This window comes from Antedon bifida, chromosome 9 (assembly GCF_963402885.1).
Source record: "Antedon bifida chromosome 9, ecAntBifi1.1, whole genome shotgun sequence".
Classification (NCBI taxonomy): domain Eukaryota; kingdom Metazoa; phylum Echinodermata; class Crinoidea; order Comatulida; family Antedonidae; genus Antedon; species Antedon bifida.
Window position 1 is genome coordinate 2,256,630 of NC_136234.1, and position 27,620 is coordinate 2,284,249.

At 31.7% G+C, this 27,620-nt stretch overlaps 1 protein-coding gene across 1 annotated transcript; it reads left to right on the forward strand.

The window, feature by feature from the left end:
• Positions 1-1,909: 1,909 nt before the first annotated feature.
• LOC144851517 (menin-like) lies at positions 1,910-23,033 on the forward strand. Its single transcript, XM_078709025.1, has 7 exons — positions 1,910-2,581; positions 11,339-11,533; positions 13,259-13,401; positions 17,326-17,366; positions 19,272-19,496; positions 19,757-20,894; positions 22,416-23,033. The coding sequence occupies exons 1-6, from the start codon at positions 2,137-2,139 to the stop codon at positions 20,886-20,888; spliced, it is 2,181 nt and encodes a 726-aa protein (XP_078565151.1). The 5' UTR covers positions 1,910-2,136; the 3' UTR covers positions 20,889-20,894; positions 22,416-23,033.
• Positions 23,034-27,620: the final 4,587 nt, after the last annotated feature.

Consider the following 27,620-nt stretch of genomic DNA (forward strand, 5'->3'; position numbering starts at 1 on the left):
TAGAGGGCCAACTAGTTATTATAATGTTAGGGCTTAGGCCTCTATTTAGTTTAGCCTGGTCTGGTAGGAGGTGTAGGCCTCTAGGGCTAGGTCTATAGTAGTACTACGGGACACGTGGAACTGTATTATTACTAGGCCTAGTACAGTGTAGAAGCTAGAATGAATACCCATCATGATGTAGGACTAGATACAAACAAAGGCAAACATAAAATTGCAATATGTTACATGTATGTACGTACATATTTTATTTTATACTTTTCATTGGTACAGTTAAATGAAATATTTAATTAAATATTGAATATTTAAGGTTATCCATCTTTTTAAATTTTAATTATTGCCAAACTACTACTACAGTCTACAGTATGCTAAATTATTATTACATTCTCTTTTTGTATTTTTATTAATAGAAGTTAAAAAATGTGGCCAGTGATCCTTGCAGGTTTACGGACGTATGCACCATATGTTACGTTTCCTGCTGCTGTAATCATCGGAGTGATTGGTTACAATTTTGAGAACTTAGTACGCGGAGGTCGACAGCAAGCATATAGAGAGACTAGTATTGTAGAAGAAAGAGAAGATCGGTTGCTTAAGCATATAGATGAAGAAGAAGCCATTCAAGTCGACAGCCTAAAAGCAAAGAAAGAAATACCTAGGACTATATTGAATCGAAATAGGCCAACTTAACAAATTAAAAAAAACAACTATCTCAATTTCTATCTTTTTATACAGTAAATGGATCATGATATGAATATTCATCAAGATAGAATACCAATTGTTATTATTTCAAACAGTACTCAAGGTTGAGATAGTATACTGTTACATACATTTATGAATATTCAAAAGACAAAATTGCCAGAAAATGCTGTAGTAATAAACAAGAAGAATGTCATACTTGTCCTTTGCTTGAATTGTGAAAAGCGAATTCTGATCACCTTTTTATTCACACAGAATTATACCAACAATTTAGACTAGTTGCCTCAACAATGATTTTGTCATTTTTTGACAATTTTTTATTTTCAATCAAATGTAGTTGCCATTTTCTAATTGGGTATGGATTTCCTTTTAAAATACACCAAATAAAATGGTTGATTTATTAATGTAGGTACAGTAGTTTCTTCAGAAACCATCATCATCAAGTACATATCCAGTAGATTGATTTGGTCCCAATGTTATTGAAATATTTCCAACACATACATAACACTGTCTTCCCTTAAGTCCAGGATCAAAATACTGTGTTATTGCAGTATCAGCTTTTGAGCCTACTAACAGCTCATCTGTGTGAAAATCAAATTGTTCATTCTGTAGTGAGCAGTTGTCACCACCTGTTTTCATCACATGTTTAATCACTACAATCTCATTAGTTGAATGTTTGATAATTTTTATGCTGAAGAAATTTGGTATGTCATCGAAGCAACATTCATGGTAGCTTCCCTCGGGTGGAATAATTGGCTTTCCTGAAAGGCCAAATTGTTCTTGTTTTTCAGAAATGAGTATTCCTTGAAAATGAGACCCATCTTCAAGGAAACATAGGAGGGCTTTCCCAGTTAGCATTGCCATCATTCATCACCACCTGTATTCTGAAATAATAAATCACACAGAAAGTAAACAAAGATAATTTCTAAAGATAGAGTTGTAATATATGAAGCAAAAAATCTGCATCATCAGAAATGCCCCAGGGATGTCTTGTTTAAAACCACAAGCTAGATAAAACCACAGGTTGACAAATAATGGTTACTGTGTATAATAAAACAAAATACCTGTACTATTAATATTACTGTCCTGATCTGAAAAAAAGGAGCGTTCGAAACATGTGTTTTTATCTCCTGATAAAGGACTCCCTCTGGAATTCCTTCACAACGAACGAAAAGTTCATTGACCCAATGGATGACGCACGTGGATGCATGTAGAAATTACGCTATTTCTCACTTATTGTTAACGGCAAATAAAAAAGGTAATTGCTATTTGTCATCTTTCGAAAGTGAGTCAACAGAAATCGTGACTATATGTTGGTTATTGATGCGATATTTCACCGAATAACTATCAATTTGACCATCATCATCAACAACAGCAACACTGCTGCTGGTTGTTGCTGTGTTTGTTTTGGACGACTGATCACGTCTTGTTGTTTACTTCGAGATGCAAAGAGCTAAGCCAAAGATGGCGGGATTTCGGGACGCAGCGAAACGTTTATTTCCATTACAAGACATACAATCTGTTGTTGAATTATTTCGTTTAGAACTAACTACAGATGGTCATGAACCAAACCTAGCAATGCTGTCTTTAGTAGCAGGCATCGTGGAGAATGGCCTGACGAGTAATCGCGCCAATACGGTGATGGAAGGCATGAATGAGTCTCGCACGCTTGAGCCTATTTTCCCGGTAGTACAAATGTCGTATGTTGAGGCCTTCCTTGCAAAGTTTGAATCGCAAATCAAAGGCTCTGTTGATCTCAGCGAGCACAAATCGAATTTTGCTACAAGAGAAATGGTGAAGAAAATATCAGATGTAGTTTGGAGCTCATTATGTCGTGGACATTATAAAGATAAGGCACATTTACAGTCATTATACAGCTATTTGACAGGTAGGTATGGCTATATAAACGCTGTGGCTATTCATCCGACTCAATGTATTAATAATGGTTGCCTACAATACAAACTCGTTGCACTATCTATGTTTAATGCACTAAATGCAGACAAATAAACAATAATTGCATGAAAAGCGGGGAATTTGTAAAGTGCAAAATTGCAATTTTTGTTATGAAAATAATGTTGTGTCTAGACATGGAGTAAAGAATAAGAGGAGACACAACTTGAATAGTTCAATCAGTTCACCGTATTTACCGCTTCCTTAAGGCTATGCTTGTAATGAGTATTTAATAGGTGCTAAACACTGCCGTTACGTAACCCAATTAGCAAAGATTACAATGTTTACTGCCCGCGGTCAATTTTGGTGTAAGTACACATGCGTATTAGGACGTCACAATACTCTTCCTAGGCGATGTGCGTTCAAGCGTAAAAGGTGTACTATACTGTTTGTTGTAGACCTACTGAACTTGTATTCCGACCGTGTTTATTAATTTTTATAAAAAGCAGCGCTATTCTACTGGATATCTTTTATTAATAAATTAATAATACGAGTTTTATACGGCACCAATAAAGGAATTATATGTATATGGTTTACTGTGTACTAAATGTTGGTAATTTCTCCAGACAACTTATCATGAATCATGATGGATTAATGGGTTTAATAAGGACCAGTGGTGGTGCCAGCGTGGGGGCTACGGGGGCTGTATCCCCTCGTCGGAGAGCCTATCTCCCCCACTCCCCTGTCTGGGAAACGCGAGTACTTTTCGTCGGGGAATATGATATACAGTAAAAATCATTCGCGTTCACTTCGTATAACTTCAGCGCCTAGAAAAACCGCGACGTTCCATTTTTTTAGTACGTCGGAGCGGAGGGCTATTGCACTTTATATGCATGCATATTGCCAGCGATCTAATAAACAATGAATAGGTACGCACTTGTCTGGCGGTTCCCCTTTGTACGAATTGTTTAACATTGGGCCTGCTCCATTGCGGTTTACGTGTGATATCATGTTCCATCCAGGGACCAGAATGTGTACTGTACTAGTTACTTTCCAGGCGAAGTTTACAGCCGCCTCAGTCGTGTACTGTGTATCGACGTACGCAATACAGCAAACGGGTACGAATAATGTTGGCGATCTATTGTTCGTATGTCCGATTTTTTAATTTTACGATTAACCGCTAGGCCTATGTACCGAACTGCACATAATCCTTTTAAACAATGGCTTATAATTACAAATAAGCATAGACTATATTTGTAATAATTTTTAACCAACACATATAATTTGTAGTTGTTGTTACGGGTTGATACTAAACGAATATTCTCGTAGTACCGTACCATTTTATACCATATTTTATAATAACGACTATCCGAAAACTAATTGATTAATTTCTTCTTTAATAAAATATTACTACTATTTCTAACGTTATTACAATTATTAATATATTAATATAGACCTACATAAAAAAAACCTATTGCTATTATTATTGATATTGTTTATTATTACTATAGACGCGCCTATGCCTGAACCTATTAGGCCTACCGGTTACGGTATGCAATAAATATGTCCATCATTATGGGATTAAATATTATCCTTATTTAGGCTATTTATTAAATAATAATATATTACAAACTGAGGCCTACTAATTTATGTAGTAGGCCTATGTGTAGCCACAAATCGTTAAACGATATATAATTTAGTTCTACAATTTCAACTCTAAGTATGTGATCGTAAAAATCATATATTTTATGATATTAATATCATAAATAATTTAATTATACAATATCAGACTAAAGTAGAAGAATTTTAGTTTTGCTAAACGGTCATAATATAGACTGAAACATAAATTAAATGTCATATACAGTAATAAAAATAAGAAATTGTGTCGGTGGAATTCTAATATACGTATATTTTTGAATATTCATGAGAACAAATTATATAATTTTTTTCATGCGCGCATTTGCGCGCACTAAAATATGATTTTAAAATAAGTTGGAGTCTTTAATATGCTACAAAATGCACTAGGGTTCGTAAATTAAAAAGTTGCTTAAACGGTAAAATTTCGATTTACCAAATGATACGTCTATGGCTTGATAAAAAATATGATTAATTTGTTAGCTGGTATAAAAACTGCGATATCTCCGTGAAAATTTACTCGATTTTTAAACGGTTTTTTCGAGAAAAAAGCTCAAAGAACAATGAACAACTGCACAACGGTCATGCTTCACTATGATGTATTAGAAACTACTGCGCAGCCTCTGTTTACTTTTCTTGTCACCGATGTCATGCCTGGCTTCTTCCTTAATTAGGGTGTTACGTAATCAGAGCCGACTCTGCAGCGAGCTGCACGGGTAAACAGGATGTTCTTCAAAGGATCGTTATGGGAAGTTTATTACCCTATGCTTAAGCACTACCGCACAGCGTGATACTAATTGGATTAACTGGATAGCTAGGCCGTGTTGTGTCTCCTCTTATTCTTTACTCCATGGTCTAGAGATACGCTACCATATATATCCATACTTTAAAAAAAAAAGGTACAGTAATTATAGAGGGCGATATGTAAGCGTAGATGTAGTTTATGGCAATGATATTCTGCAAGCTAGCAGCTGCATGATCGAACGGTGTGACTGGGAAACCTAACGATGTTGATGCCATCAGTTCGAAGGATACTCTCCAGTAATACTTAAAATTTTTTCTTTTACTCACCATTGTCTAAAGGGATTTTTTTTTAGATACGGTTTGGTATCCCTAGCCACGGCAAAATAAATAACATGGTCTAGAGCTTTAAAAAGGGACGGGGACTTTCGATCGAACCTGTGAACTGTGTGGCAAAGACCTTGTATTTGTGGTTTTGATTATCGTTTTGTTTGTAATTCTGGACGTTTGAATGAATATAATTATCCACGGGTGGATCCAGGATTTTTCAAACAGAGGATTGCTAACAAAAATATCAAAATGTAGTTGAACCCCTTCCTGGTCACTCTTAAATATTTAAATATTTCCATACGGGGAGGTGCTGCATTTACAGGATATATTTTTGAAGATTTGGTAGCAGAAGCAGGGAAATGAAGGGGTGAAATTAGTAGTTTAAGTCCTTGGCCCATCCAGTGTCAAAACAATTTTAGCATGGATTTTAGCTATATTGGATGCTAAGCCCATCGCTAAAAGGGAACCCCTCAATCAAAATAATTTACCGTAAATCTTCTAATTGTAACCCTGGGTTGTTATTCTTTGATTGTTTTTTTAGGGTGGGTTACTATTAGAAGGGGGGTCACTATTAGAGTAGTAGGTTACTATTCGAGTAGTGGGTTACTATTACTAAGCTTAAATTAGGCACCTGAAAATAGTAACCCACCCTCAACTTTTCCGGTCAGCAACTCATACCAAATAATAAACAGTATGAATAAACAAATTTGGTTGAAAACTTTTTAAACTAATAAATAACTTTATTTTATATAACTCAAAAACACTCAATCCTCCCCCACTCCCATGATCAACAAGCATTATCTCCTTATTTTAAAAATACAGCTGTATCATAAGTTTTTGTGACTCTAATAGTAACCCCCATGGGTTGCTATTAGAGTAGTGGCTTATTATTATAGATTGACTTATAAGGTGGGTTACTATTAGAAGGGGGGTTACTACTAGAGTGTGGGTTACTATTAGAAGGGGTTACTACTAGAGTGTGGGTTACTATTAGAAGGGGGGTTACTACTAGAGTGTGGGTTACTATTAGAAGGGGGTTACTACTAGAGTGTGGGTTACTATTAGAAGGGCGGGTTACTAATAGAGTGTGGGTTACTATTAGATGTATTAAAACCTCCCAAATTTAACCGCATCAAAGTAACCATAATGATAGCCTTTTCTCTTGGTTGGTTTTCTTTTATCTCTGCTGAATCATCACTACTAACCATGACTGATAATAATCACACCTTGCAGTTAGTATTACTCAACATGAATCAAACGTAATTAAACTTGCATTTGTTTATGTTGACCTTCTGCGTACAGATTTACCAGAGTAAAGCACTCCCTCTAGAACACATTTCCAATTAAATCTATCATGATCTCTTTAACTGATTAGTAGGCTAATTTTGTTATAATGTCATCACTAAAAAAACTAGGGCTTGATTATTGGTTACTCTGGTATTTCACTGTGCATTCCAACATGAAATAATAATCCAGCATTATTACTGCATTAATCAGGCATCTAACCACATTGAGGCAATTTCACAATTACTGTATGTTGTTGCAGATATTTTGTCAACAAATATAAGAATATTTAATTTTTTTTCAAAATAGCGTACCTACAATTTTGATTATCAAACCTCTCGTTCCGCATTTAAACATTATTAATCAACATCGTGAATCATAACAAATCTGTTATTTACATTGATGATATAGATATAGTTAAGTTCCACAAACAAATTAAACACATCAATGAGCAACCATAACATTCTCTGCTCTAGGATTAATAAGATTATTCATCATTATTCTATTGATATCATCTACTCTGATCAATAATAATACTGATATGTTTCCTTTTATTTCTTCTAATTCTTTTAAGGCACTGTGACACCTTATTTGGTAAAGAGCACCTCATACAGTAAATGTTCAAATTTTTATTATTTTTAACTTTAGGGATGCTCTAAGTTAGTTCTTACTTAGTCTTAGGAAACTAGCAATTTTCTAATACATCATTGGGGTAAGAAAGTTACTTACTTTGACCAAAAATTACCTTAAAAATCATAATAAAAAAAACTCAAAGAAGTCAATGTCGTGTTGGTTTAAATAATATAATAATTTTCAGTAAAATTTTTTTAAAGCAAAAGTATATAAATAAATAAAATAAATTACAAAATAAATAAATTACAAAAGGGCCTATTCAAAGTCTTTTTTCTTTATTTTTCATTTTTTGGTAACAATCTTATATAACATCTTTGAAGCTGTAATAATACTGTATAGGGTTTTTCAACTCAAGTACATTCTAATTAAAAAAAGATGGATTCATTTTCAGTGGGCATCGTAAACACTGCTGGTTATGTTGAATCAGTAATAGATTTTTTAGACTTAATAATGGTGTTGAAGGTCATTTCTAATTACTGTTTGACTGACTCATTATTACTAAGAATTATGATGATGTAACAACCAATTAAGCATCAACCTTTTCCAAGATCAAGGACTCTTATCTAATGAAATAGTTTAGCTAAATTGAAGGTTAATGTTGGCTTAGATTTTAAGTTGTTAGTGGTATTGAAAGGTTCTGTAATTAAGGGCCTGTTCAGACCTACAGAGTTTGCTTTCGTATCGTACACGGCGTACAACTGAACTCCAAAGGTCTGAACGAGGAAAAGATTAGTGGAAGCCACCTCATACGACACTGATCTTCCATTCGTTACGACAGCTCAAGTTACAAGATTAGAACGACGCTTATGATACGAAAGTCATGCATCTACAATTTTACCTAACCAATCAAATTTATGCTTGCCTACCAGACACTTCAGTTTCAAACGAAAGTGTTAGTTTTAAAGCAAATCTGAACACTTTGCTGTTACGACGCTAATTATAACATGACATTGCTTGCGATACGAAAGAATAACTCCATGGATCAAAATGACAATTCTGCCTATCTGAGGGATCCAAAATTGTTGGATCAAATATTTATTTCCATAAAATGTTAGATTGTTTCTAAAACCTAAAAAAAATAAAGAGCAATCAATTTGACTAAAGGACATTTTGTAGTTTTGATTAAATTTTCACTTTTCCAAAGTGAAAAATGAAAAAACAGAACAAAATGGGCTTCAGGTTGACTAACTTTTTCTTTTGCTTTTTATGAGATTAATAATTTGCTACAATGTTTGGTCAGTGAATAATTATTATATGCCACTTACTAATGGCTTATTAAACAACCAAAAATATTTCATATTTTCAAGAAGACAAGATAGAATATTAGCATTATTTAAATAAACAATAGAAAATGGAGCACCAGTAAAGGCTGCCATTTTTTGTATGGAAAATAGTATTAAAGATGTATTGTCCCTGGAAAAATAATTTATTTAAAATATATATGCCATTATAATGTCGCATACTAGTTATTCACTTTGACAAAATATTGGATCACAAAAAAAATTGTATACCTGAAAACTGTAATTTAAAGCAGAAAATAGTCATATGGATGTTAAAAAAGGTTTTTGGTTGAAATTTTACCGTTTATTTTGTCATTTTATAAGTGAAAATATTATTTTGGGTTTTTTTTTCTGTGGAAGTGATTAACTTTTTTAAAAACTACAAAGTGTTCAATTTTTCAAAATCTGATTTATTTTTTTAATCTTCATTTTTTATGTTTTTGGAGGACAATACATACCTTAAATTTTATAACAAGATTTTTATGAACATCATACAATGCCAAATAGCTATTGTGATATCTGTAATTCGTAAACTCACTATTTATGCAGATGAAATCCAGGTACATTGTATTGCCTTGCAAATCTTAATCGGTCACCCTGGGAATTGTTGCAAACAAGCACATAATCTTTAGTTGGCACATTAAGAACATAGTGTCGTAAATTAAACATTTCTTTCAACGTTTTCAGTTTCTTTAGATTGGATTTCGTAACATTTAGTTTTTTTTCATTTACGCAATTTACAACATTAGAGATGAGTGTAAGGTTTCACAGTGGCTATAAGTATATTCGATAGTCATTCGATATAAATGTGTTTTTTTTTTGGCAAAAAAACTCTGTATAAAACATTTAATATTAAATGCTTATAATTTTAAAATCTTCTGGTTAAATAGACTCAGAGGGCATTTTGAACTTGTTTAAAATTCTATTCCCACACAAAGTTGTTAAATGTTATATGAGAAAGAAAGAACTTTAGGACTTGGCCACCAGAAAATGATACTTGAATAATTCACTAGTGATAGAAACTTTACTATAAAAAATAATGTGAGCGAGTGTCCTAGTGGCTAAGACAGTGGAACCGTAATTACGTAGCCATAACATCGGTTCGGTTCTAGGCTCACTCACGCCATGGTTCTGGTGGTAGAACAATTCATCTTGGATAAGGACTATAAACCGTAGGTCCAGTGTATGCATCTAGCTCATGTGCACTTTAAAGAACCTAGTACATCTTTAGAGACGAGTTTGAGGTTACCCCGATGTACTAGTACACACACAGCCACTGATAATAACTGGGCCCTTTTGGAGAGGTTGCCCAGTATATAAATAAATATTCACATTCAAATGTAATAAAACATGCTGCTATTTAGTATTTCTAGATCATCACCATCAGTGATTCCAAACAAGTGTTTGTTGAAAATTTGTATTATTAAATTGAAATTTTAATATTATCTAGCTTAATTTAAAAGCTCATTGTTTACATGTTGTGCTTCATACTGTACTAGTTTCTATTCTCATCGGATGATGACATCATCTAGGGAATTTCCCTTTTCATGGAATACGAGTCACATTGCTCTTTTCCTAGTAAAATAGTTCGTTGCTATTCATACTGTTGCTATTGTAGAATGAGGATGCATTTGATAACTAGTTTAATATTCTATTGCCTTTGGGTAATCAGTAAATAAAGAGGGGATTAATATAGATATATAAAATATGGATTTTAGGTGAATATGCAGTCTAATGTGTGTTTTCTGTCCCTAATAATTTTGCAAACTGACTGAGTTTTGTTCGAAGTTTCAAACAAGTAATCAGTGTCACTAAAATACATGAAATATTTTCCTAAATTGAATACAAAGTAAGTATATTTACGTCAATATTCAAGAATTTCCCATAAGCGGTATTTAATTTATAAAGAATTTTATTAAATTGTAAGGAGATAAAGATATTTCATTAGCAATTACAAATTCAGGCTTTGTTTGTGGTAATCATTACTGTACATGCACACCGTTACTGCAGTAACGACTGCCTCATAAACTTCTTTGAAACAAACTATATAGTCATACGTTTTTGCAGGAAAAAAATGGAATTACTGCAGTAACTAAAATAAATAATCTTGACATAATCCCTTCATCTTAAAACGGAGTAGATTTGATACATTTTTGAAGATTTAATAGCGACCGGATCAGTGTATTGACCATAACTGATACAAGGATACAAATGCACAGGTTGCTGTATAATTATACAACATCGCTGGATGAAACGTTTTGAAAATCAGTGAACCGTGGAAACATTTCTAATGGATGTCATAATGCTAATTCATATTTTAATAACATTACCTAGTTCATGTGAAATGTTGTTCAAATCATGAATAACAATTATGTTTTTATTATTTTTGTGATTGCATAGTTGTATCACTACTAATACTAATAGAATAAATCTGTATTGTTTTTACACTGCATAATTTTGCTTGTATTGTAATGAGTGTTTGTGGAGGTTTAATTGATTGATTGATTGACTTTATTCAAAATTCTCATATAAAATATATTTACATTTATAAATAACAAAGTCCACATGACTTCAATTCAATTGTATTTGTTACTTATTGTAGGTAATCTAATAGAGTAACATAATTTTGCTTGTATTGTATTGAGTGTTTGTGGAGGTTTGATTGATTAAATGACTTTATTCATAATTCTCATTTATAAAATATATTTACATAAATAACAAATTTCAAATGACTTCTTCGATTTTGTTTGTTACTTATTGTAGGTAATATAGAGTAATTCCTATTGTTTTTACATAATTTTGCTTGTATTGTGGAGGTTTGTCCATAAGTCATTTTTGTTACTTATTTGTAGGTAATCGGTTAGATTGTTTTGGGGTTGCGTTTGCAGTGGTTGCAGCTTGCCAGATACTTGGTTTTGATGATGTTCACTTAGCTCTATCGGAGGACCATGCTTGGGTCATATTTGGTGAAAATGGTAAGGAAACGGCTGAAGTCACATGGCATGGAAAAGGAAATGAGGACAAGCGAGGGCAGCCCATTACAGCAGGTACTATTGGACAAATTGGAATATATATACATTTTTATTTATCATTTTTAATAATTTGTAATCAAGGTACTGTATGCTAAATGGAAACAAAAGAAAAATTTGACTGTAATCATAGTACATGTAAAATAATAAAATAAACCTTAAATTTTGTACTTGTTTTCTAATAACCTTAAGTAACAAAAAGATATTGTATGTGCTGCCAAGTTATAAAGGTACTGTAGGTGATAATAAATTAATAATAAAGAATTTTATCTGAAAATGAATCTGTCGAGGAAGGCCCACCCAATAAAAAGACTGGTCACCCTAGCCTAGCCAACTCCCCAAATAAAGAGACTGGTAACCTAGTCTAGTATAGCCAACCACTATAAAAAGACTGGTCACTCTAGTCTAGAACTATGCATCATGTTTATTTGATCATTTCTACAGTAAAATTCTTGCAATAATTTACATCACTGTCTTGAATAATGGTGTGTTTATTGATCTAATAAAACTAATCAAATGATTATCTCTCTTGGTATTCAATTATACTAAAATTATATGTACTTAAAAATAAAAATTAATTTTCTATTTCCATGGAGATTAAACTAACAATTTGCTGAAGTATAATTAAGGCGACTTCCTACGCCTATTTATTTATTCAATACCTTTATGCAAATTACTGAAAATGATTATGAAATAAGTTCCCATCTGTAAATTAGCTTTGTTATCAATAAGTATAAATATTGCAAAATAAAAAATAACTTGTAAATTCATCTTAAATGAAAATCTCCCAAAACTGAACACTATTTTTATTTCAGGATTGTTTTGCTGAAACATTGCTTTTATATTGATATATAAAAAACAATTTTTTTGGTAAAATTTTAAAATAAAGTGCAGCTGTTTTTGTTGTAACAACTAATTCATGACTAAAATTAAAAAAATAAGACAAATTTGATATTACTGTATGATTGACAATAGGTAGTTTAATATTGCGTAGATTTAATATCTATGCAGTATACTGTATAATAATAATATAGTCTCATGCTCTAGATGATCCAGCTATATAGCTGGCTCTAAGAGCGACTTGGACAAGTGCCAATACTGTGACGATGTCGTCAAGAATGGAATACATTACCTGTTTCTGAAATATAACAATTCTTCTGGAATAATCTTGTTTCAATATTAATATGAAATATCACAATCACATTGGGTTACATTTAGTTTTATTGAAATTACCAGTCAACATTAACATCATTTTTTCATCATTAACACATATTTATTACTGTTAATATTTTCATTAACAAACATTGTTAATACATGTTTCAACTTCATTAACATCATTTTATCAAAAACATTACAATCCACTGTCAAAAAAGGATTGTCCCTACAGTAGAACTCCAGAAGAATTGGCTCTCCCATTATAATCACTATAGTAAACAAACTCACCTTCAAATAAAGAGGAAAACAGCTAAATAAAAAATGTTTTTTTGTACAGCCTGGTAAGCCTTATACTGAAAATTCTATCACTGAACTGGTCTTTTGATCTTAAATAATATCGTCTTTAAATCAAGACTAGTTTTAATGAAACCTTTTTTTCTTCAGTTCTCCTTTTAATTGTGTTTTTTTTTGCACATTTTGGCTCCGACGTTTCATCTCACCTAATCCTAGTATAGCTTTATTATGAGATGCAAAACCACCAAATACCATCCCAAAGCTGTTTGTAATATCAAATATTTTGCAATGTAGGTGTTGCTGATCAGAGCTGGTTGTACTTGAATGGCTACCCTGTTATTTGTACAAGAGCAATGGAAGTATCTGCCTTGGTATCTGCAATCAATCCTTCAATAAGCTCAACGCAAGACTCTATTGAACTGGCAGAATTGCAACAGGTTTGTACATAGATTGGGTTTGTGTCGATCATTTTTTGATGACTTAAAGGCCAGGTGCGGGCAAAAAATTTCTATTGATCATACATTCCAATAATTATCGATCGATAGTTTCCCCTATGTTTCATAATGTTTGGGATTTTATTTGTGTTACACAAGCTTGTTAAAAATAAGCACTTTCTTATCAGTGGGGGGATAGTTCAAATTACACAGTAAAATCTCTATTCTTTTGTACACAAATTTTGTAAATAGAGAGGCATTTTAAAAAGCTATGAAAAATAAACGGTGTGGTAAAAAATGTTATCAGATGACTAAATATAGGTAATATAACTTGAATATTACATTTCTGGTATTTTTATTCAACTTCAGCATTTTATTTTTATGCTATAGCAAAAATTATCCACCGTATATCCACTATCTTTTTTCACCTTCTAGGGAGTCACCAGACATGTTATTACATTAGGTTAACTACCTAACTACTGAAAAAAAGTCTTCCTGGTTTTTATAGAAGAACTTTGCCAAATTTTGTATTTGGCCATATTAAAGGAAATTCATGTTTTTTCGTCTTGATTTCTGTTACAAATATTTGATTTATGTACAATTAACCAAATATTATATTTAAAATTCATGCCTGTACCTGAGCTTTAAGAACAAGTTAGGCCATTTCAATGAATTATGCACATTGAGGGAAGTTGGGATGTGCTTCAGCTCTCCGTTTTTTTACACAGTTTTGGTGGTTTCCAGGTTCAGTTAGTTTATAATAATAATATCAATTACTACATTTCTATAGTGCCCTTTTCATGAATAATCATGCTCAAAGGTGCTGTACAAGCACATTATTATCCCGGTCATTTTTTGGATCAAACATGTGTGGAAATATACTCCCATATTGTAGCTAGTAACCAGCGCAAAGTTGTGTCTTGATCTAACCGGGTACCCATTTTATACACCTGGGTGCAGAGAGGCAAATGTAAGTAAAGTGTCCTAAGGACACAAGCAATGCGGTGAGAGTTGGTTTGAACCACGATCTCAAGATCACTATTCCAACGTCCAGCACACTGCGCCACACGCCCTCGTATTCTCAGTTGGTATCTCCACATGTGACAATATTTGCACAGTGTCATAGGAACATTCTGTAATACAGCATCTGGTGACTGTATCACATACAGTTAGCCTTAAGGGTTAAGTGTTGTGTCAGGATTCAATATTTTTTAATGAAAAGGTTGTTTAATTGCAATTTTTTCGTGTGTGGAATGGGCTGATATTAGAAATTCATTTTTATGTGAAAGTTTGATATTCTTGCCAATCAAGCTATTTGTGGAGGGCAATATATTGTATAATTTGTGCTTGCCGAAATAAAAAAAAATAAAATAAAAAACATTGTTAATTAAGCATTTTGAAGAGTAAGTAAAGAAAAGTAAATTATAACTATCCTTAATATGTGCATAATATAGTGTTCCTATTTCCTTGTTTAAAGAAAGGGTAGAAATTGTCGTCGTCCCTATTCAACAAAGCGAAAGCATACTTTACTAAAGGGACGATCATTTTATCATTTGCTTGTCATGTCAGTTGTCCTGTTTGATATCAATCGTCACATTGTATTGTGTCATCATTTTACGCGTGAATGATTCCGAATCATAGCGCACTTGACATTTTATTTATCAAGGCAGATTATGTTTACTAATAGTACATAATTTACACAGAAAACCTTAAATTATTTGTACATGGTTTTACACACAGAGTATATATGTACTGTACTAAAAAAAGGTGTGTATTTTTAGTCTTGCAACTTCTTGCCCACTAAGAAAAAAAATAAGTGAAGCTGACTTAGTATGAAAACAAACCCTTTTTTTCAATGAACTGTTCAACAATTCCGAGGAAAGTGTTTTTTCCTGGTAAGATGGGCGATGTCATACCTGGGTTATGAGACATTCTTTGTGTGTTTGATTGATTAAATAAAGGATGAAATGAATCCACATAGAACAAACCTCTTGACATACTATCCATCGGGCAAGGCAATGAGATTGAACAATTTGTTGAAAGATTGCTTAAAAATTAGCATTATTGACAAAATATAGCCGTTATTGTAGGTTAGAGTACAGTGCAGTGGTGTACAGTAGCTAAAATAATCATTGAAAATGAATTTGGTCTTTAGTCTATTGCACAATTATATTAGTATTCCCTTAGGCATAGCACCCAGTATGTTTATTGATTATGTATCAGATGTCCAGTGTAAAGTTTGACCTTACAGTAGCTTAAAATATTATAGTGCCTTCTAAAAATAAATGCGAAGATCCTTGTTTTTCAATCAATATTTTATTTAATTATTAAATAATTTTGTTTTATTTGTTGCATGTTAGTTAGCTCTGACCTCGCTATATATTTTCACACAATAAACTGAATATGATTAATAAAGCCAATTCTGAAAATTAGTTTCTTTTTAAAATAATTCAGTTGTCCGCAACATTGATTTGCTCCTTTCAAGAAATAAAATTAATTGAATGTGGTGACATTGAAAATCAAATTCATTTTGTGAAAATAATTTTAATCAAAAGAAAACTATATATAGACATGAACAATTGGATTTCTTGATATTTATATTTAATATCTGTGTGCATTTATTTTTATTATATATTAGAAAAAAACCTGTTGCCTTAGAAACATATTCAAAGGTGAATTTTTAATAAATGAAATCAAATTTAATAAGGGATAATAAAACCAGGAAGAATAAAGTAGAGAGAAACTTTCCCCAGACAATAGATTGTTTATTTTGTCATATTATTTATCCCTAATGAATATTCATTAGTAATTAATTTATTGTTACATCACCCACGTTTCTATTTATAGTAACGTGTAACCTATAGCAGAATTGAATGACTATAATGCCTCATCATGAGTCGAAATGTCATTGTTTGTCAGATTTTCTGCATTATTTATGTACTGACGCAACCAAAGACCTTTTGCAGATGAATTAGAATTGCCTTTAATGGCTACATCAATTGTTCAGATCAAGTAATAAATATTGTTTCTTTATTACTATTAACTAATTGGACATGTTTTATTGTAAAATCATAGCCATTATTTTATTAATCATGTTCATGAATTATTCAAATTGATAATATTTATCATTTTTTACTAAACTAGTCCAAGGGTAATTTAACCATGGACCTAATAAATTTATAGGTCCATGATTTAACTAACCTATTATTATGCATTATTTTATTATTTAACCCTTGCCACGTTCCATTCGTTCTTTTGTTTGTTCGTGCATCCATTCATCCTGTCCCGTCTCATCCCATCCCATCTATCTAATCCCATTCAATCTTATCTATCCCCATCCAATCTTATCTATCATTCCATTTTTAATAGTAGGCCATTATTAGCCAATGTATTACTTCATCTGCCATTTTGATTTGTCTTTAACTCCTTCTGGACACAAAGAAACGATTTAGACAGACTTAATTATTATGGACAAATTCAAGGTTGACAATCTTAAATGATTATTAAGAATGTCTTTTCTCTGAATCAATATGAATCAGGAGAGAATTTTTTATTACAACTGATCACGATATGAGAGGTTATTATAGAATTATGTTAATAAAGAATATTTAAAGTTACTATAAAAGGGTTCTTACCATTATACATATACTGTTAAAAATCAGAAACAAATTATAAATTTGTTTACTACAGTAACCTTTTGGGGCACACCTAAAACAAATAAGGTGAAACTCCTATTCAGGGGAAACTTTGTTGGTCCTATGGTATCTCCATAATAGGTTCTGTATTTACATTCATTGTTTAAAAAAAAACATGATATTTAGGTGATTTTAGTTTAAAAAAAAAAAAGAAGAAAGAAAGAAAGAAAAACCAGACTTCTTTTGTGTATTTTTGAAAACTTTCCAAAAGTTCCTCCAATTTTCTTTTCAGGAATTGTTATGGCTTCTGTATGATTTGAAACACCTTGAAAAGTAAGTATGAAATACTAAGTATAAGTATGTTTTATTCTTGAATATACTTGCTTAAAGCCTATAGTAAGGATTCTTATGTTTGGGGCAAAAATGAACTAGGCTAGTTTGTGATATTGCAAAGACTACTTCAGCATGCATGCAAAAACTCTTGAACCCCACAGGCTACGGGCTTCTGCTGCTGGTACTATTGAAAAACATTATTACTGTTTTAGGTGTTGAAATTAGCCACAAACAGGACTTTGTGCCTATACTATAGAGAGTTTTATGCGTTCCAATAGGAACAAAAAAAGTAAACATTTATTCTGAAATCTTGTATAGTTTTATAGCCTGGCAATAAATAGTAATTACATACTATTTGACTAAAGTATTAAATTCTTAGAATTATTATTTGTAAATAAATGTTAGAATATTAACCTTTAATAGGAATTGGCTTCTGTGACTCAGGTGGGAATAGTTATATACTCTTTTTGAAAGAGGCTGATGTAAATCAAGTGTATCTTGCATAATTAAGTAGTTTAAAGTAGCTCTTGATACTTTAAGTAGTGCTTACTATTTATATCCTGGTGCTATTTCTATGATTACTAAAAACCTAGGCCTATTGTACTGTAGAATGGATAATTGATTGCTCATATATACTGATGTGTGCTTATTACAAAATTTGGAATGGAGTACTATACAGATTTGAGTAAACTTGAAACTTATTGTGTGAGGATATATTACATAGGCTAATTTGCCTCTTGTGACCCACAGTCAGTTTTGCTTTGAAGCCCAGAATGGTACTAAAGTCCTTTTTTGACTATTTTTCCTTCAAAACCGTCATATGGCAATGCGTTCCTTCCAGTGATTTATTATTCTCAAACTTAAAAGTGTTTTCTCAGTAGGACGGTGTAAGCTGCCTAAACTTCTGCACTATAGTTAGATAATACTTCTGAAGAAAATGAAATAATACCTATATTCCTTATTAATCTGTATGTTGCTGCAACTCTATAATTTTTTTATTTTAAGAAACAAGATTATAATAACTACTGTATTTCATAGGTTTTTAAGAATAAAAATGGAGTTGTTCGATCTTCAACCTTTTCTGGCATTGTCTGTGTAAAGCTCACTATCAAACTTTATGTGACAAATAAATATGATGTGCCCATATTTACATGATGATATCATATCACTACCATTTTTGGGCATATCACTACCATTGGGTACATCACACTTTTTTTGGTCAAACTAGTTTGATAGTGTAGATAAAGCTTTAGATGTAGTTATACTTAGCATTGATGGCGTTATTCTAACTTTCTTTAGCTGCATCCCTGTGTTTTTGGGACGTTTGGTTTTATTTAGCATTACTAATACTATAAACAAAACAAAATGTACCTTTAAGCTATCAGGCCACCTGATTTCAATTCCGGATTATCAGTTTGGTGTTTTGTTTTCTGTCCATAACTAGATACTTTGCCAAACTCAGCTTAGTACAGTTGTTTTTTATGTACCAGTTCCAACTATTCTAATCCCTGTGTTCTTCATAACTGCCAAAAGCACTTCCTGAGAATGAACATGCACCTATGTTCAAAGAGATAAACTTGGCCATGTTTAATCTATTTTTATATTATTAGTGCAGTTCGTCCTTTATGTCTCTCCTATTGTTCTTTATTCACAACAATTTAGTATGTAAACAAACTCAATTTAGGATATTATGTATTGTATCGATAGCTCATCGATTTTACATTTTTTATTGTTTGAAAATAAAAACGAAACATTTGTGATTCCACTGGAGAACTTTTTTCATTACATTACAATAAAAAAAAATGAATTTATGGTTTATTTTTATGATGAATTAAGCACATTTTCTGTAATTTACTTTACCTAATTTTAATATTAGTACATCATGCTCAATATTTCATCTTGTAGGTATCCAATGGCTCTAGGAAATCTTGGAGATTTGGAAAGCATAGCCCCTAGCCAGGGAAGACCATGCTGTGAAGAGATCTTTGAGTCCGCCATAAACTCTGCCCAGAGGTACTACAGCGACCATCATGTGTACCCTTACACATACCTTGGTGGTCACCTTTACCGTCATCAGAGGTACAAAGATGCTCTCAAGCGTTGGGCCCAAGCGTCTTCTGTTGTTAGCAAGTATGAATGTTTTTTTTTATTTCAGTTACTGTACAGGCTTAAGCACAGATACAAAAATATAGTTGGTCAGGTCAATGGAGAGGAATGGAGTATACAAATAGAGTACACTATTTAAAGATGTATTGTCCCCCTGAAAAATAATTCTTGTTGAATGTGCCATTTTAATGTAACATAATGTTGTTCTTATGTGACTATGCAGTTGATTCCGTTTTTGTAAATTATTGTTTTGGAAATAACATTTTTTAAATATATTTTTTTAGATATAATTATTACAGAGAAGATGAGGAAATCTACAAAGAGTTTCTGGACATCGCTTTTGAATTAATTCCAAACATCGTTAAAGAATTCTCGCATTCCGTGACGCAAAACTCACCACTATGCGATCCCGAGTGCTATGCATATTTTTTACAATTTTATGATGGACTTTGCAGGTGGGAGGAGGGCAGTGTTACACCTGTGCTTCATATAACATGGTCAAAGAAGTTCATTGGGGTCGTGTCAAAGTTTGCATCAGGTGTGCGGGAGCTTATCGAAGTTCACGTTGAGGAAGATGATGATTGTGAGGATGAAGAGAAGATCGAAGAAGATAATGATCATCAGAAGGAGAATGTTGTCAGACCAAAGATGAACAGAGAAAAGAAAGAGGAGAAAACTACAAATGAATGTCACACAAAAAATAAAATATCACTGAGGTCAAAGAACTATAACGTTACACGTAAAAAGTTGCGTGAGGACATTAACCAGAATATTATTACCGATAAAAGTAATAATAATAATAATAGTAAACCTGATAGTTTGGACAGCTCGTCGGACAGTATCGGGAACGAATTAAAGGCACCTGGCCAACAGTTGGATGTTTCTAACCCAAATATTGCTGCTTTAGCCGCGGCATGCAGCGAATCTATACTAAATCCAGACTACCTTCTAGGTGCCTCGGAAACTTCAACACCTTTCGCTTCAAAATCATGGGATACGAAAACGGATCTTAATGATTTTTTAAGCGGGAGTAATAATGGTGGTGCTTTTCCTGGCATTACGATAGAATCTGCTCTAAAAGCAGAAAGCCCGGCTGAAATGGCGTTTCATCGTCAGTGGAAAGCGCGACAGTCTGATTCACAGGGTGAAGACTCGGAGGAAGAGGAAGGTAAACCATCTCACACCTCTGTGTCGGCAGCTGTGTCAGCATCGCAGATGATGTCTCCAAAGTTAACTCTATCCAGTGCTAAAATGAAAGGGTTAAAGGATCTGCTGACCAATCCTGGGAAGCTAAACACTGCAGCAATTCAGTTACAGCTCACAGCACAGTCACAGGTGCAGTTCAACAAGCGCCCTCGCTCTACAAGTGAGTATGAAGACTTTGGAAGTCTACGAAGAAGGCCACGAAGGGAGTAAATGAAGGTTAGTGTTGAAGATTAAATCTTCCTAAGCGCTTCTTAAAAGTGTCAATTCTACAGCGACATATGCGTAAATCTACTATTGCATTGTGAGATACTTGGAGACAGTGGCGTAACATAGAGACCTGGGCCCCTGGTTTAGAAAGCCTAAGTGGCCTGCCAAAGCTGGAGGCCTCAGCCGTTTTTAGCCTTTTTCGACATATTTGAATGCCTGTTTTTTCCTCTGGGCACTGCTCAGGGGCCCCATAAGCTCCGGTGCCCCTGGTTTATCCAGTGAGTGCTCATAGCCTTTACCCCACTGCTTGGAGACGAGACAATTTATACTGAACCTCACAGTTTGAACTGTGGTTGGCAGGGTGCTATTTCTGTTTATTATATTTACCACGTTGAATTAGAAACTATATCCATAGACGTGATCATTTCACCTATCGTATTTCTGATTATTGTCTGTAATTGCATTTACTATTAAGATCTATATTGATTTAATGCATCAAGGTACTTTAAACCAAATATTCCTTAGGCATTAACAGTATACTCTGTGTATGGAGTGCTATTAAGTTGTGTGGAGGAAATGTACTCTTAATTAAAATGACTGAGGAAGTGCCATAGATGGTTGTACAAGGTTTATCGCATTATGGGAAGAAAATGGAGAAATATTCGCTATTGATTTGTTGTTGTCCAATTCCTTCCCACCATGCATTGTGCAGCAACGCTTTCTCGCGATACCAAACTATCTGCGATGCACCTTAAGTCCTTCTAATAGTCACCACCACCAGAGTTTAAAAAATGTAAAATAAAATGCTGAACTTAACCTAATGTCGTATTATTGTCAATGTAAGTTTTGTACGTTGTTTTGGTGTTGAATGAATACTCTGAAGGAGTGAAAAACAAAATATTATTGCTGTCTCATAATAATATTCTAAACGATTTCCAATTCTAAATCTTAGGAATCTGGTGTGTCATGTGGAATTTAGTATACTGAAATTATGGAGAATGGAAGATAATGACAGGAACTGTCTCTGAATCCAATTTGCACTCCCTAAGCCCATCATATATTTGATATACTGTCATACGCAAGCTTATGTAGTTCTGCGAATTCTTAATGCAATTTAATTAATACGCATTGGCCACTAAAAGGCTACTAAGTAAGATTGTCTATCTAAGAGCATTGTAACATGATTTCGTATAAAACTCCATTATAAAATACTTTGTCAATTAAAGACGGCAAAGATGATTACATTCACACTGGTTACATGGCTATTTCCAATGACAAATTTTGATATTGCATTTGCCTGTTGTGACAAATTTGTACTCTAAAGCGGCTAAGAGTTTTATGATTTTGCATCTAAAAATCAGTTATCAAGTAATTAAAATCGACATCTGTCTTTTAGTTTTAGAGTAAATAATTATTTCATATTAAGGATTACATGTTTCTGTGTTAAATTTATTGGAAAATTAAACTATATACTCTAAAAATAAAACACATTAACATTTTTTCAAATAAAAAATTGTTTTGTTTTTGCAGATAAAAGAAAAAAGGGCAAGATTTTATTATGACCAAAGAAATGATGTGAGTAGTGATGTAGAATTTTAAATTGAGAGGTTAATTCAAGGTCAAAGTTGACTCCAATGCAAGGGCTTACGCTTGACCTTTGACACCCATCATACCAATAATAATATTTGATGCAAGTTTTTTGACAAGGTTGGATTTTCATATCAATAATGACAAGTTTTATTTTAGAAGAAAAGTGCTTGTAAATATAAAATGTTTTATTAATAATACTGTAAGTAAAAATGTTTTTCCTTAAAAGAGAGACTAAAATGCGCGACTAATGAATTTCATGTAAATATGTGCTTTTAACCGTGTCTGTATGCGAAATCTGAGCTTTAAAAGCCTTATAGATTATGAATGTTGATGATGTATATCACTGACACTGAATGATGTTTGCAAATGAACGACGTTGTTCAACATCACTGTATTACCAAATTAGCTTTATTTTCAGCAGCTTGTAAAGAGGTTCAGAAATTGTTATTAATGTCATTTAAAAAGATGATACTGTACATTGAATACATTTATCAGTATATCATTACTGATCTGACAAGTGATAGTTATTAAACATGTTTGTGAATGTACAAAAGAACATGATGAACTAAGTCCAAATGAATTTACTTTGTTATTATTACATTGATTTAATTTTATGTTATTTTGGCATACTATGACATTCAAATCTACTGTATATGCAGTATATATTTTTAAAATGTTTGGTAAAGTAGTTTGTACCTTGTATGTATAAGCATTTCCTCTATTGTATAAGTAGGTACATTTATATTAATTTGTAAAACCTTTCTTGCTTTTAACGTTATTTACCTTGATAAATTGTTTCAAATCAAAAAAGAAATTTGTAAATGATAAATTAATGACGATAAAGAAATTAAAGAGCGAAATATTTTTTTTTCCATATTTGGAAACTTCATACATGATATGAATTCCTTATTTTTTTTACTTTTTTTATTATTTATTTTCATGAACTTTGACATTTTATATTACTGAAGAAGACATGATTTGTATGATTCATAAATTGTTCTGAATTATGCAGTATGCCATTTTGAATTTTTAAGAATTTTCACTTAAAAATGACCGAATATATTTAAAATTTTGAAATATGAAAATTATTAGCCTGTGAATAGAATTTTGTGTATAAAAGATACAACCTGATTTGTATGTTTAGTAAAACCAAAACACATCATCTCTACTATTATTTTTTTAAAATTATTTTTGTACATTATTATTACATGAATTTCAGTTCTTATATCTGGTATGAAATATAGTTTTATTTGATTAAATGATTTAGATATTTAAAACCAATGTTGAAACAATACCATAAGTTGCTATTAGTTAGTTTAAAATACCAAAAATTGTCCATGGGGTAAATTTAAGTTTCATATTTTCACGTCCCACGTAATTGTGTTTATCTCAAATCAACAGATATTTTCTGCTTCTGTTAGATGCCAAATGTTAATGAGATGACACCCACATAGCTAAATATTAAGCGTATAATAATGTGAGCTGTACCACCCACATGTATATAAATACATATACATTATTACTGTGTGAAAAGTACTTCAATTTATTTCAATCATAAATTTATCAGTTAATACACTGAAATGGCAGCTTGTTATTAAAATAGATTACAAATTATATTCTAATCTACATACAAATCAAGAACCTAATCTTTATGTATTTCGATAGTAGATTTTCATTAATTCCAGTTGAAAGTCGACAGGATAAAAGTCTTCTTGAATCGAACATACAACCTTTAACTTACAGAATGAGCATCTTAGCCACTAGACCACAGAATGAATCACTGTCAGATGTAGAAAATTGAATGTAATATAACGGCAAGTGAGGTTTCCAAATGATAATGCTGAATTATGTCAGTCAAGATGAAATTTGGGAGAGTAAAAAAAAAGTGCTATTATATGCTTTGAAAATACTAAAATGTCCAAATATGGTAAAGCAGTAATTTAATGTGTATCTTTTATGCTTAATTCTGAGATAACATAAAACACAAGTGGGAAACCAGTATCAAATACTCTGTCTTAGTTACTCACCTAGTAGATTATAATTATCCACTAAGAGCCTCCTCAGTATAGAATTTCAACAATTTTGTGTTAAAACTACTAAATAAAAATGACAATGTGTGAGGTTGTATTAAGATCACCTAAATCTAAAACAAAAAAGAAAAGAAAAAAAAATATTGTGTACACTAAAAGTAGTAACTTTATGTCAATGGATACCAGTTACTTGAACCAGTACAAATGGCATTTGTATAATAAATTAATAGTTTATTTTCAAAACATTAAATATTATTAATACTTTGTATATTCATTGTCAACTCTCCCACGGTAACAAAATTAGTTTGGACTATGAGCATTTGGACCATAAGAAAAGTCTTTTTTTTTTTTCGGATTGTTTTCGTTTTTTGTATAGAGAGTCCGCTACTGAAAGTGTTGACGATGTAATAAAACCTTCATGCCAAGTTTTTCTGGTTTAAGGGAAGATAGCTGTATTGTTTTTATTAAAACCCATCACAAATTAATACATTAGTACATTCCACAGCATTCATTTTATGTGTTTACCATTCCCTTTCAACTGGGCCTTATATTATCACGCTCTTGATAGCTTGTATATGCCAGTTTTGCATGCTAAAATTTATCTTTTTTATTTAAAATAATAATAATATAATTAAAATATTATTACAAAATGAATGACTTGCATAATATTTACTAAAAATAATGAAAGATAATTGAGATAATTGTAAATTGTAGAACATGGATTGCCTTAACTAGATTCATATTTTGATGAAAATATTTTTCATTTTACAATTATTTGTCATTAATACTATAACTTTTTTTAAATTTCATAAATTATTTTTCATTTATGACTATTTTACATAAAGTTGATTTTACACAATTTTATTTAAATATGAGATTTAAATTAATACTATAATCACTCTAAATTGGTAACAAGTACAAAAAGAGTAAAAATACTTAAAGTTGATTTTGTGCAAACCATTCATTTTGTTGAACATCATGAATGTGTACCCAGCAGCTGTCCTTTCATAGCAAACTTTTTAGTATTAAATAATTAATATTATTATGTTTTAAAATAATATTATTTCTTAATGTGTGTGCTTAATTTCATCCCTAGGTTACTAAAAAAATATATGTAACTCCCTAGGATAGTTAGTTTTCTTCTGCAATATATTTCCTAAAAAATATTAAACAAGTTTATATTATAAAGATTTTATTTATTCATGATGTTATGTTTATAATTTGTGTGTAGATTTCATTTAATGATATTCATTTAAAGTAAAACTTGTTTCAGTTATTATACAATTGCTATTATTAATTACTTGTTATATTAATATTAGTTACAATGAGTTGAAATATGTATTTTAATAATATTAGTAGCTATTAGATGCTTCACATTATTTTCCTAAAAAAAAAATGAAATGTCGCTTGAATGAATTCTGTCTCGATGAAATATCCAAGAAAGAATTATGTGAGCTTATGATTTATTTAAGTATATGAATTTTATTATTTTTATTGCTTATCAATTGGATCTTCCAAACATCATATTTTTTTTAAACAGAATATATTTTGGTGCTGATAGAAAGAAGATCGTACAATATATATATTTTTGCCCCGTGTGTTATTGCTAAACAGTGGAACTGAAGTTATTTATGTTTTATTCATATTCATATTTTTTTAATTAGGTTTTATCGAAAAAGATAATATAAACACAATATATCTGGACTCGCGTTATTAAACTATGCTGACCAACTGCATGATGGGAAGATTAAGTGGGATGCTATATTGATATTTTTCATCGTTATTCTTTATTTATTTTTTTTTTTCTCTCTTTCGTGGGGTCACCCACATTTATTCATTCCTTTTACAAATATATATATATACAATACATACAATTTTGTAAAAATTAATTAATATTTTTTTTAATATAATAAGGGTACGAACATTTTCAAGTGGAGGAAATTACTGAATTTCTTTTTAACAATCTATTGGATTCAAAATATATTTCTAAATTCATATAGTACTACTGTCGAAACCAGGGTTTGGTATTTGGAAAAAAGGCACAAATTTTAATACTGTCATGTCTCTCATTTTGTATACATTTGTATTGAAGTTATATAGTAAACATATTTTAATCTGTAAAGCACAAATTGTTGTGGTAACTCACAAAAAAACAACAGATGTAATGTAATTGACTGTAATATTTGGGTAAGCTTCCTCTTTATTACGTATGCATTCTTCATGTCTCATTAAATTAAATGTTAAAATATCTGAATTCTTATAAGGGTGACAATTAGGGTCAATTTTTTTATTTGGCAAGAGGGTGCTTCCCTTCCATTGCCTTGGGTTCAAGACTGGTAATTTCCATAAGTTGCAGCAATCTTGAAATGTTTTTATGCTTTTGCTTATTACTTGGCAAAATTAGTATAGTGCTTGCTTTGTTTGTTTTGTTAGCATGATAGTACCTACATTTTTTAAATTATCATTCTGAATTTTGGTGTTAATAGGTTACAGAACATGCCTATTGAAATTCAAGAAAATCGGCTTATTAATAACTTCACAAATAAAAAAAAAGAAAATATCAACATGCGCCCTCTGTGGCAATATTTTGCCAAGTACTTCACTCAGTTTCTGAGTGATTTCATTTTGAATTGTTAGTGCTTGTCTGTTTATTCTTCTTAGGAATAACAAAGTATTATTGTTGTTATCATTTTAATATGATCAATTAAATATCACGATGTACAAAAGGGGACCAGCATATGCCTGCTTGTTTTTTATTCTTTGTTACATGTGGCAGGCCTTGTCTTTTGAAAATTATAGGTGTGCTACAGATTGCACTCCTCAGTACATTCAGGGGTGCTGTAGGTGTGCTGTTTGTATGTTGGTGTGTAGAAGTTTACTAAATTTAAGCGTGTTGTAAATCGCACTCCTCAAGGACAGTTTAGGGGTGTGTTAGGTGAGTGATCGCACTCGCTCGCCTTAAAAGACAAGGCCTGATGTGGGGTTATTTACCAGTTTACATATATCAATACTATCTTTAAAAAGTTCATGTAAATGATGATGATGAAAAGAAAACATTCCATGACATTGTTTCTGTGTTAATTTAAGTTTTAAATTACCAGTGTTTCAAACTTGA